This window comes from Urocitellus parryii, chromosome 7 (assembly GCF_045843805.1).
Source record: "Urocitellus parryii isolate mUroPar1 chromosome 7, mUroPar1.hap1, whole genome shotgun sequence".
In the NCBI taxonomy this organism is placed as follows: Eukaryota; Metazoa; Chordata; class Mammalia; order Rodentia; family Sciuridae; genus Urocitellus; species Urocitellus parryii.
The window spans coordinates 160,803,820-160,822,601 of NC_135537.1; the positions used below are offsets into that span (position 1 = coordinate 160,803,820).

General features: G+C 51.2%; 1 protein-coding gene across 1 annotated transcript; it reads right to left on the bottom strand.

The window, feature by feature from the left end:
- Positions 1–3,447: 3,447 nt before the first annotated feature.
- Positions 3,448–18,782, bottom strand: Gpr179 (G protein-coupled receptor 179). The gene is made up of 11 exons (XM_026387138.2): positions 17,989–18,782; positions 16,393–16,501; positions 14,335–14,422; positions 13,676–13,911; positions 12,775–12,843; positions 12,315–12,424; positions 11,808–12,046; positions 11,485–11,623; positions 10,746–10,851; positions 10,028–10,174; positions 3,448–8,472 (listed from the first exon to the last, which is right to left on the bottom strand). Exons 1-11 carry the CDS (start codon positions 18,780–18,782, stop codon positions 3,448–3,450), a joined length of 7,062 nt encoding a protein of 2,353 aa, XP_026242923.2.

Genomic DNA, 18,782 nt, shown 5'->3' on the forward strand with positions numbered 1-18,782 from the left:
GCTACTGCTTGAGCCACATCCCCAGCCCCTGGATTGTGTTCTTAATTAGTAGCTGCTTCCTGGTGTGACCCCTTGAAGTTTGGGAGGAGGCAAGGGCACAGAAGGGTTAGTACATTTGGGGAATTCATCAGCAAGACTTGGTTCCCTGATTTCTAGCACCTCCTGGAGATGGCAGCTATTCTTTCCAGCCCAGAATTGGGAAGGTAAATGCACCAGAAAACAAACCTGTGTCAAATAAAACAGCCCCACCCCTCCTTGTTTCTTAGCTCCAGTTGGGCTGTTAGGAAAAGGATGTGGGACTTCATATGCTCTGTGTCCTGGGTCATCTGAGTAATGACAAGGCAAATCTCACTTGCCCAGCAGTAAGCTTGGCTCATAGTGCTGTTGCTTTCATCAGCTCAGTATGGGCTCCTCTTTAAAAAAAGGGGCCTTTAATTCTCACATTTTCTCTTTTTCAAGCATAGAATTTTCTTTTTAAGGAGACTGTTACTTTTTTTTTTTTTTTTTCAGAACCAGGGATCGAACGTAGGGCCTCACACATATTAGGCCAGCACTCTGCATTCCCGTCCTATCTATCACTTAAACTAAGAAATAAGCTGTTCTGATCTTGTCTTGAAAGTACAGTCCATAGAAGCTGGAATCAGGTCAAAAATAAATAACCTATTTTTCAGTCTCTCTGTAATTATCATTTCAGCAAAGCAGCAAACAGACCAGGTCTTACTGGGCAAAACTGGTGTTTTTTCAACAGCTTTTAAGTGCTGATGGTAGAAATCGTCGTATATGCTTAGAGGGGAAACAGCATTGATGGGATAATACAAAGCAGCCACTCTCATCACACTACTTAGTCTTGACCCTTTTGGCTTAAAATGTACATCACTTTGCAGCATTACTGCCCAAGTGAGGTTTGGTTGCATCCTATTTGCTTGAGCCCTGGATTAAGGCAAAATGAGAAGTGCTTTGAACAGGATCCATAGCTGGGGCATTCGGAGGAAGGGGATGTAATCCTGACAGGAGAGGGAAGCAGAGAAACAAAAAAAAGCACATTTAATGGGTAAAAGTTACATTGGTTTCTCTTGAATGTGTAAAAACAATGTTTCAGTTAAGCTGTTTTACATGTTCCCCTTGATCTGTCTTGGGGGGTCTTTAGATAATCCTAAATAGAATCCAAGCAATAACTGCCACCGGGAGCCAGAGGATAAGTGCAATTTTCATTTCCCTTTGGGATCAAATCCAGCTGAGTGAATGGTCCAGATGTGAAGGGTTGACTAGAAGGATCAGGCAGAGACCATCTGCAGTGTCAGCTACATTTCTGGATACTGGTAGAGAATTAGTCAGGTGACCTGAAGTCCTGTAGACTGTAGTGTTATTACCCTGGACTTTGGAGCAGGCCTTGTTTTACCTTATCTATCTGTTGTTCCTTTGTTGAAAAAGAAAATCACCATTAGGAATAAGCTGGAGCCAACTGCAGTGGTTGAGAAAAAGCATTTTTTATTCCTTCTCCCCATGGTTTATTTCACAAAATTGAATGTGGGGGCAAATTTGCTTTTCCCGCTAGACCACACCCAATAGGATTGCTCTGGGGTGCACAGTTGGCAAAGTCCACATAAGCTCTGAAGCTGTGGGGTTAAGCAGCCAGGACATGGAGTAACAACATACTTAAGTTACTACTGTAAAAGCCAGAGTAAGTGGGAGGGTCTCCATATGGGAACAAAGGCCTCTGAACCCCAAAGGAGGGGAGGTTACTCTATTCCTTTGCTCCTTTTTGGAAATGGAGCACTTTGCTACTTTTTCTGGAAACTATAACTACCCAGAATCTTTTTTTTTTTTTTTTTAAAGAGAGAGTGAGAGAGGAGAGAGAGAGAGAGAGAATTTTTTATTTATTTTTTAGTTCTCGGCGGACACAACATCTTTGTTGGTATGTGGTGCTGAGGATCGAACCCGGGTCGCACGCATGCCAGGCGAGCGCGCTACCACTTGAGCCACATCCCCAGCCCTACCCAGAATCTTTACATGCAAACTCATTGTTTTCTTCCTGGATATTTGGTCTTGTTTTGTCTTTTCTCCCCATGAATGACATCTATACCTGTACTGTTAGAGATTGGGGCTTACTGCCATCTTGAGTGCCACGGACAGTTTTGCCACATTAGCCTGCCAGTTTCCACCCCCCACCTCACCTCTGCCAATTCCAGAACTTCTTGGTATGTTTTTCTTCTTCTTCATTTTCCTTTGGTAGTATCATCTAATCCCAGCACTTTGTTATCTAGCACTGCTTAAGCAAGAGTAGCCTGAGCTCTGACTGTTGAGAGAGCAAAAGAAAGAGCTGCCTAAGAAAGTAGCCTTTGTCCTAACACCAGGCCATTTCTCAATCCTGGCTTCTGACCTGCCCTGGAGTTCTGCTCTTTCTGAGTGCAGAAGTCATTGGGAATGCTGGCTATAAATGACTTCTTTCCTTTGTAGGGCTCCTCTGGGAAGGAGATTGATGTGGCCTCTTGTTACTGAGTAAATGATTTGAAGCAGTTGTTGCATCAGAACCACAGTTTCTCCTTTGGTTCCAGTTACACTGGCAAAAGAAGGGATAGTGATAGTGCTGAAAGGCTAGGAGGAGAGCACTGAATGAGCCAGTGAGATGAGCTCTGAAGATCAGCAAGAGCTGGGTCAGGAAGAGGAGGAGGTCACCCAAGAAAGCTAGCAAGAGGCATACTAAGGATATCTGTACCTTTCCCAGTGTGGGGAGGACCTGGAGAAATTGCTTTTCCTTTTCTATTCTCTTTGTCTGATATCACTTTGGATGCCAGATGTTGGCATGGAAGGCAGAGTACCTGATTGTCTCTACTTCAATAGTCAGGCAGGGTAGAGAGAAGAAATGGGAGATTCAGAGTCAAAAGACAAGGTCCTTAAGGCTTTTTAGGCACCTGTTTTGAGTCCTTTTAGTTTTCCCCCAGTTTATCTCTCAACTTGATTAAGTACCTTCTGAAGCTGCGTAGAGTGACTTTATAACCTTATATGGCTCCACAGTCCCTATGTTGCCAACTCCTTGGGTGGTTTTTGTTTCTTAAAAAAAATCACCCTTTTATAGACTCCAGAGAAGAATTAAGTTTCCCTATTCTGGGCACTGTTGACTTCTTTTCATCAGTAACACGAGTGAGTATCCACACTCCAGTAGCTTGTGTCAAGTATGTTAGATGGGTGGGTGGGAGGAGTCTCTGGAAGTAGAGGGTCCAGCCTTTGTATCCTCAATCAGGAAGAAAAGTTAAAAGCAAAGAATGGGTGGGACTTTCCCTGGGATCTGAGCTGAACCCTTCTTGAATAGTTTTATTTTGAATGAATGGACCTTTGGCCTTCTTAGAAGTGGTCAAGTGTCTTTGATTCAGCTCTTTGGAAACACTAAGATTTAGAAAGGACTTTGGTTCCTGAAGGCTAGATCTGTTTGACCTCACTTGACAAAGCTTATTCCAAGTCCCAAGGATAGACAAGAGGGGTGAGTTCTTCATCTTGAGCTTCAGAAGCCACTTGTCCTTGGTCTTCCATTAAGGAGGAAGACCTTTGAGCCTCACCTTCTTGGAGACTTAATTCTGTGCCTAAGCAGGTCTTTGGCCCAAGCCCTGAAGGTCCCTGTGGTTCTCTGATACCTCCCAGAGTAAGAGTACTGACTGGCTTGCTCACCTTGGGGTGGGAACTCTTGCTCTCTGAAAGGAACCTTTCCAGAGGTCTCTGAACTAAAAGGCATGATGATTTTTCAGGAGCTGTGGGGAAATTTTCTGTCTGAGTTGCTGTTAAAGCCAGGAGGCCAGATTCCTCCAACAGGGCTCCAGTTTCCTCCCAAGGACAGATGTCTGCCATGATGCCCCTAATTTTGTTTCCTTCCGGATCTGTTACTTCCCAATGACATAGTTCTGCTATCCTACTCCCCATGCTACTTGCTCCGTGGGGACTGACTGTGGGTTGGTTGGTGTCTAGAGCATCTTGCTGTAGGAAGAACTCTCCTGATCCTGTGCCTTTCTCAGGGCAGACTGTCAGCTGTTCTTTGCCAGGTTTTGCTGCTGTTTTTGAAAAGTGTCCTTCAGTCCCTCCAGATTCTGCCTTTGCAAGGAACACCTCTCCTTGCCCTTGTGGTTCTCTGCTCATCCCCTGCTCTAGTTCCCCTTCCCCTGCTGCTTTTTTACCCACCTCCCAAGGGCAGATCTCTGCTTTCTTGGCAGAGGGAGTCTCTTCCACTTCCCATGGACACACTTCTGCCACCCTGGCCCCCACTCTGCCTGCTGTCTCAGAATTGCCTTTTCTTCTGTCACAAGCATGTGGGTCTGATTGTGAAGACAAACCCCCCAAATCTTGGCTCTCCCCAGCCTCCTGCTTCTCAAAGTCATCTATCTCTGATGTTTTCTGGACTGTCACACCTTTGGGCTCTAGTTTTTCTGGGGCTCTTCCCTCCTCTTGAGATTCCCTCTTTCTATCCTGTCTCCATGACCCTTTCTCAGGGATTTTCTCAGTTACCTCCCAGGGACAGATCTCGGCCTTGGAGCTGCTGTCAGGTTTATACACATCTGGATCAGGAGCATCCCATGGACACACCTCAGCGACCTTGCTCCCAGCACTGAGCAGACTCTGGGAGCTGGCTGTAGGTTGGTCAGGGTGCTGACGATCTTGCTGCAAGAAAGAGCCTGCTGACACCACACTCTCCCATGGGCAGATGGATGATAGTTGGTTGCTTGTTCTTCCACCTTCAGTAATGAATTCTGCTTTTGAAGCTTGAGGTTTTTCATGAGTCATGTGTTCTGGGAGGGAGTCTGTCCTTGGGTCTTGTCTCAGGTCCCCCTTCTGTGTTGCTTCATCACTCACTTCCAAGGAATATCCCTCTGCCACCTGACTACTAGTGTTGCTGGACAAGTCTGAGACCTTGGAGGTCTGAGCAGATGGTTCCCTCAAGTCCTTTTCTTCCCAAGGACAAATAACTTCCTGTTCTTGATGGTGTTTTGCCTCCCATTTTGCTATGCCTTCTCTAGGGAAAGTGAGTCTCTCCTTTTCTAGAGTTTTCTCCCTCTGCCCTGCTGATTCATTCCCCGTCTCTTGCTTCAGTCCCTTTCCAGTAGCTCCTTCACTCACCTCCCAGGGACAGATGTTGGCTTTTGCATGGGTGAGGGCTTCTTCTACTTCCCAGGGACATACCTCAGCTGGCCTGCAGCCCACACGGTCCAGTTCCTGGAGTCGAACTTTTGGTCCGTCAGTGTCCAGAGTGTCTGAATTCTGACAGGAGCCTCCTGGACTCGAGCTCTCCCAGGGACAGGCAACCTCCAGGCCTGGACTCTGTGGCTTCTTTGAATCAGTAACTGTTCTCTCCTTGGGTACAGAATCTGCAGACATTTTTCCTATATCTTTTGGTGATTTCCTAATGGCCTCAACTTCCAAAGCCCTTTCCTTTCCTGCTCCAGCACCTACTTCCCAGGGACAGATCTTTGTCTTCTCTGCTGCCAGAGTCTCTTCCGTGTCCCATGGGCAGATCTCAGCAGCTTTGCTTCTTACACTGCCTGACCTCTGGAAAATAGTTTGGGGTCTCTCTGTGTCTTGAGCACCTGGTTGTAGGGGGAAGCTACCAGGGTCCATGCTCTCCCAGGGGCAGACTGCCTCCAGCTTTTCCCGTGTTGTGACCTCTTGGATTCCTGCTTTTTCAAGCATTTTCCCCTTGTCCTTTTGAGATTCTCCTTTTTTTGGTGCCTGTCCCAATGTCCAGTCTTGTGTTTCATTTACCTCCCAGGGACATATTTCTGCTGTGGCAGGAGTTGTTCCCTTTTTCTCTGGCTTAAGAGCTTCCCATGGACACAACTGCATTGTTCTGCTGTTCCCATTGCTTAAGAGTTGGTCACCAGCTTTGGATGAGGAGATGGCTGGACATGGGCTAGGCTGTACAGGGGCTATGCCCTCCCAGGGACACACTGACTCCTGCCATGGACTTACTGTCAGCACAGCCTTCACAGTTTGTTCCCCCATTTCTCCTGAGCTCCCCTTTCCAAGGGCTTTCTTCTTTTCCTGAAGAGATTCTCCTCCTGCCTCCTGACTTGGTGCTTCCTTCCCTGGGAGCTCATCATCTAGCTCCCAGGGACAGATCTCTGACTTCCTATTAGAAGGTGAATCTCCTGCCTCCCATGGACACACTTCTGCAATACCACTCCCCAGACTTTCTGGGACCTGAAGTGAGACTGCCAAGGGGCCCCGGAAGTCTGTACTCTCCCACGGACAGAAAGACTCCAGATCTCCACCCAGTTTCTGTTCTCTCCAGAAGGCTGCTTTCTTGGGAGCTTTTTGCCTTTCCTGGGGGAGCGCCATTACCTCCTGGGCCATTTTCCCCTCCCTTTCACTTTCTTTCTGGGAGCACAGTTCTTCCTTGGCAGTGTCAGATGAACAAGCCTCTGGGTCCATGGCTTCCCCCGGGTCCTTCTCTGCCTTCCTTGCCTCCACACTGCCCACTGCCTCAGACCTGCCCCTGGTTCTGTTAGAGTCCTGAGGGACTGACTGAGGGGACAGACCTCCAGGATCGGCACTCTCCCAAGGACACACTGCCTCCTGGCCCCTCACCAGCCTCTCTGGCTTTTTCCGAGCGAAGACAGTCACTCTTTTGGACTCTGATTTTTCTGGGACTTTGCCCCTCTCTTCATGGGAGTCCTCAAGCTCTTGCATTACTGCCTCCCTCTTGGGGGCTCCTTCACTCACCTCCCAGGGGCAGATTTCCACCTTGTTATTACTGTCTAGCTGACATGTTGGTGACTCAGTGACTTCCCAGGGACATACCTCCGCCACCGTGAAGTCAGCACTGTCCAGGGGGTGGAGGCCAGCTTTAGGCAGTTCCAGCCGCCCTACAGGGGCTGCCTTTGCCTGTTCAGCATTTTTGTCCTTGGAAACTTGCCTCAGTATGGCAAGCCCTGTTTCACCCATTCTCTCAACTTTCTGCTCCCCTAGATCCTGGGATGTCCTTCTGCCTCTGTCCTCTTGTTCTCTGCCGCCTTCCTGGTGATGGACTTGGAGCATTCTGCTGGTGTGGGCATTCTGTTGGTTTTGGAGGGACTCTTCATCATTGCAGGGGGCCAGGGCAGCCTGCTTACTCACTGCCTTGGGCTGCCCCAGCCTGGGAGACCGGGGGGAAGCCCTTGCTCCCTCCACTGGAGCCTTGTCCTTATCCCTTTCTGGACTTTCCTCCCCATTCTCCTTCTCCCTGTAAGTGCTCCGAGAACGGGTCAGCGCTTTGATAGCCAGGCCTAGGCTGCGCATGGAGGCCTGTTGCCCAGGGGTCCTGAGGCTGTGGGCTTTAGAGATCTTGGGCCTGTCCCCACCCACATCATCAGCTTCCCCCTGGAGACACCCTTCCTCTGTGTTCATCTCAGGTTCCCCAGCTCCCCTTTTCTCTATTGCAACAGAGAGGGCCCTCCAGAGCCTGGCTGTGGCTAGGGCGGGGGAGTGGCTGCCTCTCTCAGGTTCTGAGGGAGCTTCCTGGGCAGTATTTTCTTTCTTGACTGGCAATTCTTCATTCTCCCAGGGGCAGATGTAGGTGAATACGCTGGGGCTTTTTGGGGATACTGGCACTGGTGCCAGGGCAGGGGTAGGGGTTGGGGCCAGAGGTGGCATCAGAGCTGGAGTCAGAGTGGAGTTGGGAGACAACATTCTTGGCTCTCCCAGGCAGGCCCCAGACAGGGCCAGGATGGGTGTGGAGACCTGGTGCCTGATGGGTGGGTGAGGCAGCTTCCTACCAGCCTCTTCATGAAGCCTCCCAGAGATGTGAGAGCTGCCCACGCTGCTGCTCTTGGCAGGGGAAGGTGGAGCTGATAGGGGGGCCCTTCGAGCCGGCTCCAGCCTCCTGGCTGATGGTCTCCGCGCTGGGCTCATCATGGCTGCCTCGGCCTTCTTTTGCTCCTCTCTTTCCTTTGCCTGCAGGTAGGTCTCTTCCAAATAGGCTTGGCTGGCCACAAGCAAGGCCTTTTCCCTAGAGCCAGCTACAACACTGAGGGACTTCTGCAGGGAAGTGGGCCGCGGCCTGGGGACCCTCTCGCCAACCGTCAGGTTATGGGCACTGGCTGACCTGTAGCCCAGGGCAGAGGGCCCTTCCATCAACTCCCTGCTCTCCACCTGAGGGGCCTTCTTGGATAGGTTCCTCCTCAGCAGGGAGTCAAGGAGAGGTGGGTCCTGCTCCCTTTGGTGGTCATTGGTGCTGCAGGACTTGGGCAGGGCTGGTGGCCCTTCTGCTTCCTGCAGGCTAGAACTGCAGAGCCGATGGCGGGAGGAGCCAGGCAGACTGCCCTGGCCCAGGGAGCCTGAATCCTGGGAGTGTTGCCTGGTCAGGGCCTCAGGGAACTCAGCCAGGTACCTCACGAAGGAGCGACCCAACCCCTGGCGGGAGCTGCCACACTTCTTGGGCAGGTGGGGGTTATTAGCAGCCATTTCCTTGGTCTTGCGGACCTCTAGCTGGGCATAGAGCTTCTTCAGCTCCTTCTGAGGAAAGGAACAAGGAGAGCAGACCTGCCATTGAGCTTGTTATTGAGATGTACAGACTGAGCAATCCTGGCTGGTCTCTCCCTTGGTCCTTATTTAGACTTCTTTGGGCATCTCTTTTCCATTAAATATGTCCCTTCCCTGCTTCTAAGACTCTGAGATTTACCACTCCATTCCTACAAGACCAGTACCAATCTGCTTTGAGCTGGATCCATTAAATACCCAGGGATTAGAGTGCCCTCCATTCTCCAGGGCACTGTGATCTGGTGGGAAATTACCAACATGGTGAATAGAAAATGGATTTGACACTGCTAACCCATTTGGGCCTTAAAGCTATTTTCTTGACGTCTCTGAGCCTTTGCATCTTCTAAAAAGTGATGCTACCTGACTGACCAGTGTTTTTGTCCTTAAGAGGATTATGAGCTTGATGGAACTAGTGCATCAGAAAATGTTGTGTTTAGATAGAAATGATGGATCTGGGGCTTTGCATGTCTGTTATGCTCAGTTTCTCCCCTGAGCCAGCACAAGGGGAGCACAATTATGTTCCATAAAGTGGAAGCGAGTGTGGCATGGTTGTGGCAAAGCATGTCTACATTCCCTGACCTCCCAGCTCAATGGGAGTCTGAGCTCAGTCTTTGCCTGAGAGGGGTCAGAAGCTGAAAGGGTTAGGAGGACATGGGGAAACAGGCAGAGGCAATTGGATGAGAAGGGAGTGAAGAGGTGGAGGATTCTCCTTTGCAAGACTGTAAACAAGTAAAGTGTAGGTGGGCCTCAGTGGAGTGGAGGGGATGGACAAAATGGTTTCCCAGGATGGCTCCTGTACCTTAGGTTTTATAAAACCCCTGGGTCTCCTTATTTCCTCCCCACCAAGCCTCTTCTTATGGTTCCTGTGCATATAATGCTCCCCTTGAGCAGAAAAATTAGAATAGAATGATCTTCCAGGATAAGCCCAGAAAGAACTTTGTTTCTTCAAGATCTACCAGGTCCAGGGAAGGGATTCTGGTGTGGAAATCCTGACGGTCATTCATTGCCTGAACTGCCCAACCCCACAGCTGACCCTTAGGTCACCAACCAGCCTGCTTTGCTGGGTACCAAGGGGTTTCTTATCTGCCCACCATGATGAAGACAAGAAGTATTAGGGCTCCACTCAGTTGTGCCTCCAGTTTGCTGCGTGGCCTGGGCCTGGGCCTCCAAGATCTGGGTTTTGGGTCTTTCTACTTGGGTGCTATATAGCCTCATTTGAATAGAGTCAGAAGAGTCAGCTTTTAGGGCTGTGTTGGAGAAGGGAGAAGGCAGTCTTGAAGGGTGGGGAACCTTTGGGGAGGGAACCTGCAGTGTCACACAGTGTCACACAATGCTACCTCTGCCCAGGCTCCCCGACACACACATACTGGGGATTGAGCCCAGGGGCACTTGACCACTAAGCTACATTCCCAGCCCTTTTTATTTTGTATTTTGAGACAGGTGGGATTATGGGCCTGCACCACTGTACCCAGCCTCTGCCCAAACCTTAAGAGCTGGTATCAAAGAAGTCAAGGAGGTGGGTGGCACCTACCCTAATGTCTCCAGGGTCCAGGCTGCGCTCACTCCAGGCTGAGGCGATACTGCTGTTGAGGTAGGAGCCTGAGCGCTGCAGGTCCAGCTCATCTTCATACACCTCATCCAAGATCTCCTCCCGGGGAGGAGCCCCTGACTTCCGGAACTAGCCAGGGTGGGTGTGCATGGGGGAAGAGATCATGCTCATGTAGCTGCTTGTGGAAGGCCAGGGCACAGCTCACTGTAGCTCCCTGCTGACTCCTACTCTCACCTGCCCTGTGGGATACATCTTTACTTTGTGTTCTTCATCCCTCCTCTGATTTGGAATTCTGAGGATCTATAGCATGTAACTCCTCCTCATCCTCTCTGCTCTTCTGTAGCTGAGACCATGGCAATCTCACCCTCCTGCCCCGGTAATCCCTAGCTATGTCCTTCAGCTCCCCACCTGCCTCTTTGTAACTACTTCCAAGCAGATTTTCAGAGGCCACCAGCCTTCCACCTGTGGATAAAGGGACCCTCTCCACCTCTAGCACTTATTTCCTTTGCCCAAGAACTGGAGCAGAGAATATCTTTCTCCTCCCTCCCATGTCCTTGCCGCGGGCCCTGTCACTCAGAGCTCACTCACTTCTAGCACCTTCTGTCATCCTTGCCCTGACCTGGAGAGGGCGTAGTGGTGGCAGTCTACAGTGCTCTTATCAAGGGGAGGGTCTGCCTCATGCAGAGGGGTAAGACCTCACCTTGGGGATGAAGATCAGAGCCAGTGTGGCAGTGACTGTGCTGTGGGTGTGGAAGAAGAAGAGGAGAAGAGTCCAGTCTGGGTGCAGGGACGGAACCAGCACAAACCTGGGGGCCGAATAGGAGGGGGGTGATCTGTAGTGCAGGTGGGCGTGGCCTCCTGGCCTCACCTGGAAGACTCCTCTCCCCAGCCCAGAGCTCCATGGTTGAGGAAGGTGCTCTTCTTCCTGCCCTCTCCCAGATAGTGGAAGGCCAGGGCACAGCTCATATTAATCCCACCTCTGAAGAAGCCCTCCCAGGTTGCTCCAGCTCGCCTTCTCAGACTGCCTAGTGTGCAGAACAGAATCATGCTCCGTGACTTGTCAGGATCACCTTGTGGGTTGATTCTGCCTCCACCACAGGGCCAGGTCCCCATGGGCATACAACAGACCTACTGCTCAAATGGCTGAGTGAGGAAGAAGGCAGGGAGAAGTGAGGGTGCGTTGGAAAGTATATATTGGGGGTACTAGAGGGGTGTCTTAGGAAGGGGACAGGAATTAGAAGGGGGACAAACTTCCTTTTGGGTAGTTGCCTCTCACCTGGGTGAGGCATGGGGTGCAGAAGGGGTATGGAGAGGCCCTTCCTCATCCTGTTGTGGCATAACAGTGTTGCAAGGACAATCATTGGATGGGCCCCCTCGCCTGGGAGGGGAGGAGTAGCATCAAGGTGGGAGGAGCCCCAGGTAGTTGGGCCTGTCCTCACCTGGCCATGTGGAATGCAGCCGAAAGCAACAGCTCGTTGTGCAGAGCAATGCCCATGTAGCGTGGCTCATGGAAGGCCGAGGGCACAGCCCTGGTGGCGTAGCAGAGGAAGCTGCCCCAGCATAGCAGCAGCATCTCAGCTGTGGGGCAGTGAAAGGGACAGGGTGGCACCACCTCAGCAGCCTGCTGCTCCTGTCTCCACAGGGCATGCTGAGGAGCCTGGGCCCAGGGTCTGGGCACAGGGTGGGAGGACCAGCACAAGAGGACCCTGGAGGTATGGAGCCAGGGGCCAGAGTGAGGTTGGGCTCAGAAGAAGCAGCTCACCCACAACCATGATGTAGTCCCAGCGGTCGTGGTGACAGAGGTAGAAGTGGCGGCCAGTGAGAGTGTGACCTCGAGTCACCAAAGGTGTGTGCTGGATGCTTCGCTCCAGGACGCCCACTGTCCACATGGCCAGAAAACCCAGCACGAGCAGCACGAGCAGCCCCAAGCGCTGCAGGAGGTGCCCACTGCTCAGGTGTGGGCCCCGCTGGGCTGTGCGAGACAGGAACAGCTGGAGCACTCTGCAAGAGTAAGGACATAACGTGGAAGCTGGGGGCTGAGGATGGCAGCCAGATCCCTGACCTCTGTTGTAGCTGCCCTCCCTGCCACACATTTGTGTGTCCTATTCTTTCCATGGTTTCCCCAAAAAGTTACATGTGGGGGAGGGTGAATGATGGGGGCAGAGCGGAGTGGAGCTGGTAAGGGTTTGATTTGGAAAATCTCCATTGCACGAATGAGCCCAGGTGACCTAGGAGAGCAGTGTGAGAGCAAGGTCTTCCCGGGCCTTACCTATAAAGCTTGAGTATAATGGTCCCATAGACGATGGCAAAACCCAGCAGCCGAACCCAGCGAAGAGCAATGCAGCGGAACACGCTGGGCTTGAAGTATAGGATGAAGACCTGGTGGGAAGGGAACAAGAGGAGCTGCTCTCCACTGCACTACTGCTGTGCTGGGCTCTGTGCAACACACACGGCTAATCCTCCCAAGAGCCCTGCAATAGAGGCATCATCATCTCCATTCTGCAGAGGAGTAGCTTAAGTATCAAAGAAGTTAAGTAACTTTTCCTAAATCACCACAGCAGATCATGGAGCTTTTTTAAGCCTGAGGCTGTTTGGCTCCAGAGCTCACTAGACCAGCCTGGGTAATTGGAGGTCTCTGAATCCTCTGAGGGCTTTATGGTTTGGAGGGTGCCAGGTTGGGGCTGTGGAAGATCCTGGGAGGTGGGGTTAGCCGCTGGCCACAGACTCACAGGAAAGTAGAGAAGCAGGGATCCAAAGAGGATGATTTCCAACAGGACAACTCCAGATGCCCGGATTCTCTGTGAACCCATGGAAAAAGAGAGGCCTGTGAGCAGGGCAGTGGGGGGATGGAGCGTGGATGATGGTATTGGAAGGTTGTAGGTCTGTTTAGGGGTCACTCTGGGCCTAGGGCAAGGCTTCACCCTAGACTGACTCCACCCTCTGTCCCGAGCCACATCTGCACTCCCACTACCTACGCTCTCAGCTGCACGGCACTAAGCCTGGCTATGGCCAAGATTTCACATGGCTTCCTGCAGTCCTGTGCTCCCCACCCAGTCCCACTCTGAGCTCAAATCAGAGGTTGCTGGAGATAGGAAGGATCTCCTGCATTCCTCCGAGCTTTGAGTCACACTGCCCCATTGTCTGGAATGGAATAAACCTTCTCTGCCCAACAAGTATCCAGTTAACCTTCAAGCTTCACTCAAATGTCACATTCTCCAGAAAGTGCTTCCAATGCCATCTTTGGCAGGATACCAATCCCTTCTCCAAGCTCCCATAGCAACTGACAGCAGCCTTTTCCTTGCCCCTGTCTCACTGTGCTGTCATTTTAGTGCGTCCTCCATTAAACCAGACGCTCCAGGAGGGTCCAGATCTCTTCCTCTAGTGCCTAGGCAATGATTTGCTTAGCATATATATTCAACAAGCATTTGCTGAATTAAGTTCAGTGCCTTCATTTTGCAGGTAAGGAAACAGGATTAAGGTAAGGAGATCACTTGCTTAATGTCATATAGTGAGTTAGGTTTAGAATTAAGACTGGCCCATTCTCCCAAGTTCTAGTTGTAAGTAGACCCATGTCTGGACTAGGGATGGGTAGGATGAGTGTGCAGGAGAGAGCAGCAGGGCCTTCCTTGCCTTGCTCCAGCGGCAGTGGTAGGAGACCAGCATACTCAGGAAGACGGCCAGCATGCAGCAGGTCTGGAAGGCCAGTACTGCTGCCCGCAGTGCTGGGGCCTCCTCTGCCAGGCATGGTGTGGCATCTATGCAGCTGGTGCAGCCCTCGGAACATGGCTGACACCTCAGCAGCCTCCCCAAGCTGCCTTGTGGAGACCCAAATTGGCTGGTAGTCTGTGTGGCACTTTCCTCTAACCCTGTAAAGAGCAAAATAGGTGCAGAGATAGGGGCTTGTTTGGAGCATCCTGAGATCCTAGCCTTCTGTCCTGGTGGTTGCCCTGCCCTCCTATGGTCTGTGGTCCCAGGGACACGAGGGAGTAGGTATTCCCTGGGGGGGGGCAGGGTAATAGGAAGAGGTGATACCAGAAAGAGGTACCAGGAAGTGGTAACAGGAAGAGGTTAGGGCTCATTGGGAAGCCAGCTTTCAACATACCTACATGTTCAGGCTCATTCTTAGAAGGCAGATGCCCCCACAAAATCCTGCTGCCATCCCCTGCTTTCTCTTGACCTTCTGCTTTTGCCCCAGAAGCTCTCTCCCAGGATCCTCAAATTGCCTTTCCTCCCCACGTTTCCTCACCAGTCCAGCCTGTAAAAACCTACCTGGTCTTCACTGTACTTACCCCCAAAGCCATTTGCTCCATAGAATCCAGGTCGGCAATGACAGAGGTAGCGGCCAAGAACAAAGCCCTGATTCTCCAGGGGGACACACTGTGAGGATGATAAATATGTATTTATATGGGGTCTTCAGGGAGGTGTTGGGGGGTGCATCTAGCTCCTTGTCCATGACTTTTGGATCTACTCTTGGAGATCCCACCAGAGGCTCTTCCTGAGGAGAGCCTTTCTTCTTTGGAACCCCTCCCTTCCCCCCTACTGTTGCCCTTTTTCAAAGAGACCCTAAGCAAGGAGTTTGAGATAGATCACCCTTTTGTTTAGTCCGGCAGTGACAAGAGCTTCATAGGTCCTAGGTTGCTAGGGCAAGGTACCAGGGGGGAAGTGGAAGCAGAGAGCTCTGAGCCACAGAGCTCTGCCTCTGTGCTGCTTCAAAGGGTCCCCATCATCTGCCCTCTTTGATGCACAGGTGGACTGAAAAGGCTCCCTGTGGTGGAGCAGCTTTCTCCATCAGGGGCCATCTGGCTTGGGCACAGAACTGCTTTCACTGGCCCTAATGCCGGCCTAATGCCAGGCTGGTGGGATGCCAAGACCAGTCCTTTATTCTACCTCCACCCATTGATGTTTGCCCAGCAGGGAACAGAGTCTGGCAGAGAAGATGAGCACGTGGATGAGGTCAGATCTGTTGGGGAGAGTTGCTCGGAACAGACATCAGGGGGGCAAAGGAAAGAGTTAGCCTTAGGAGATTCTATATGTAGCTCCTGACCTCACCTAGGTGCTTATGAAATTGAGGCCCAGCTTCCCCTCTTGCCTGGACCACTGGAACATGCTCTGTTCCTGCCACAGTCTGCACAAACATTTATTATTATTATTATTATTATTTACTGGGAATTGAACCCAGAGGGGATTTACCACTGAGCCACCACATCCCCAGTCCTTTTTTATATAATTTTTTTTTTTAGTTGTAGATGGACACAATACCTTTATTTTATTTATTTTTATGTGGTGCTGAGGATGGAACCCAGTGCCTCACACATGCTAGGCAAGTGCTCTACCACTGAGCTACAACTCCAGCCCTCCAGTCTTTTTTCATTTTTCTTTTGAGGCAGGGTCTCACTAAGGTATTCACTTAGTTGTTGAGGCTGACCTAAAATTTGTATCCTCCTGTCTGAGCCTTCTTAGTCACTGGGATTACAGGTGTGTGCCACCACACCCAGCCCAGTCTGCACAATCAGATAAATGTATACCCAGGGAAGTGAATGTGGCCAGGTTAAAAAATGAACTGAGTGCTTGCTTAGCAGGTGAGAGGCCCTGGGTTCAATTCCTTCTATTCTTAGACTTCTAGGTCCAAACACATGTCCCTGAAGAGCAATAGGGCCACCTGTGTGTCCAGAGCAATATGTCCACCCACCCAACAAGCTGCAAAGCTTGCCTTGGCTTCAGTACAGCTCAGAAACAAGCATGCACTTGGTGTAACCCATAGAGTGGACAACTTCACTGGCTTCCTGGCCTCCCAGTATTGGGCTTGCAGGATTGCCAGCCAGTGATGTCCATCATCTTGATGTACCTGTGCCTGTGGCTTTGACTCTGCCTGGGTCTGGCCTGGGGTCCATCCCCCACACCAGTCCCAAATTGCTCGTCACCCAACCAGCAATTCCATTTATTTTGACAAACACAGATGGAGTATCCTTTGTGGCCATGAGGATTTCAGAGCTGTGTTGACATGCAGTATGTGATCCAGAGGAAGGAAAGAAGATGATTAATGGAGGCTCAGAAGTGGCTCTGGAGCAATGAGCACCAGGAAGGAGGGCAGGCAGGGAGACACACTGAGAGGCATGAGGGATAGTTTCCTGGGGGGTGAAGGCTGGGAGGTAAAGGGATAGGTCATACGTGGTCTCACTTTTAATAAAAGACTGGCATCTCACCTCTGCCAATCACTAAGGACTTCCCTGAAGCCCTGAGATGCTGGGTTGGCTTTGTCAGCTGCTTCTGGGAGCTGGGTGGTGGCAGTGATGGGCAAAGGGCAGGGAGGCAGGACCTAGAGGCCCCTCCACCCTCCTTATCCTTACCTGGGTGCTGTTGAGATCACACAGGTGTGTATTAGAGTACCAGCCTGGGCCACTTGCACACTGATTGATGTCCACGCCCTGGAGATCTATGTCCATCTGCACCTGCCCCCTAGGGCAGTGAATTAGCAATTAGGGGCACAGTGATGAATGTCAAGGTGAGCATGGATACTTGGGTACTAGACTGCGGGGCAATGTAGTCTTTACAAACTTTAGCACAATGGCTGCAGCATAGAAGGAGGGCACACATGGATTCCACTTCTCCAGTGCTCTGTTCTCTGTGGCAACAAACTCCTTCCACTGGGTTGTTCCCCCACCCCTCCACTTTTCAACATCCTATCATTTTACAATTTCTGTCAATGAGTAAAGGGTGGGGGCATGCCAGTACATGCAGGAGCTGGGGCTCTGAGAATCTATCTGTCTGAAGGGGATTTGCAGAATTCCACTTTGCATGTATACACATACACAAGCATCGAGGCTGTTACCCCTACCCCGACTCTGTCCGCGCAGTTCTGAACTGATCACAGCAAAAGGAGGAGCCCTAAACTGAAGCTGCCTGGCCCAGCAATTCCCCAATCCCTGCTCTGGGTTGAGTGAGGAGAGAGCTGGCAAAGAGCCATCCGCCTTCCTGAAGGAGGGGGACTCTGCTGAGAACAACAAATGGGGACACTGAGCTAGAAAAGCAATGTTAATTGTTGAATGCCTCGCAGTACTGTGTTCATTTGCTTCCCCCTTCCCAACACCTCCCAAGCCCCTTGCTCTAGCTCAGAGAGCAGTCAGTTATTGGAGGAGTATCACAAGCTCCTGGGTCAGGACAGGCAGGACAGTTGGGGCCTGCTCAATGTAAGAAAATTGGCCTTGGGAATGACCCTGGCACCCCAGATAGAAAGGGCATTGGTTCCAAGCCCCTGCCCAAGAATTTTTCTCCTGGGGAAGGCTTCTCTTATAACTTTCCACTCAAACAGCAGATTTAACTCCTGGAGTGCCCACCCTGGCTCCTTGGAAAAGTCTCATATATGGATTGTCACTGTCACCTAAGCCAAGCCCTTTCTTGCCTTCTTTTCTTTTATTTTTTTAATTTCTTTGCAGCACTGGGATCTAACCCAGGGCCTCCACATGCCAGGCAAGCCACATCCCCAGCACCCCCTCCTGCCTTTCACATCCACTCCTCAGACCTGAGGGTCAAGACTGATGCCTGTCTATATTCACACACCTCTATACCCACAAGTGTGTATATCTACATCTAGATGTGTTCCTACATATGCATACCTTCCTGTACATGCATACCTTCCTGTACATGCATAAGCTCATAGGCATTCATTCATATGCTCAAGAACATAAATACAAATACCAAGATAAAGAAGCATAAATGGACTGATTCATACTCAGTATGTACACTCACACCTGCGTGTGTTAACAGATAGTTATAGATTCACAGAGTTGGCTGCAAATACACACAGCTGAATGCAAACACACACATCTGTGCCCTCCAGACACACACACATGTTCTTGCCAAATGTCCCATGCACAGCTGGGTAGACTAATGTCCCCACTGCCACATACCCACAAACCCATCAGATCCTATGCAAACCCACTTACCTGACCTCTGGACTGAGGTCTGGCTTGAGTCCATAGAAGGTGGCCGAGAGTGTAATCAGCCAGCCAGGACGGAGCTGGCCCTCCTGGCATTCCAGGAAGGGAGAAGACAGTCTCACCTGCTGTATGTCCCCCACATACCCATCCCCCTGTGGCCACTTGGGGCTGCTGAGGCTTCTTAGGTCATTGGTCAGCACCCGTTTCTGCAGGGGAAGGCTGTCTGGTTCCGCCGCTGAGCTTTCTTCCTGCATCATGTTCCCAGACAAGTCTTGAAGGATGGTCTCCTCTCCGATCCTAGTGGCCTGGAGGGCCAGCTGTAGATGGCTGGCTCCTGGTGGAGGGTTAAAGATCAGCAAAGCCCGGTAGGCCCTTGGGTCCCCCTCCACCACGCTGCGGACCAGTGCCTGGTACCACTCCACATCCTCCTCCACACTGGACTCGCGGATGTCATTGGCTTGTAGCAGCATGTTGAGAAAATTGGCAGCCTGGGCAAGAGTACCTGCTGCCCTCTGTAGAACTTGGGGGAGCCCTGGTCTGGCTTCTGCTCCAAGAGCTTCATAGCGCTCACTGCAATTAGCCCCCAATAGCTGTTGGGCATCTCCGGAGTAAAGAAAAGCCAGGGCTGCCTCAGCCCCCTGTGAGGCCACCCACATGGGCATAGTTCTTGGCTTGGCTTGGGAGGGTAGTGGAGGAAGAGAGCGGAGGGGCCTCGGATCCCCCAGAGCCCAGCTGCAGAGGAAACAGCAGCCCAGCAGCCGCCATGCAAGAGAGGGCATCATCATTGCCCAGGTATCCAT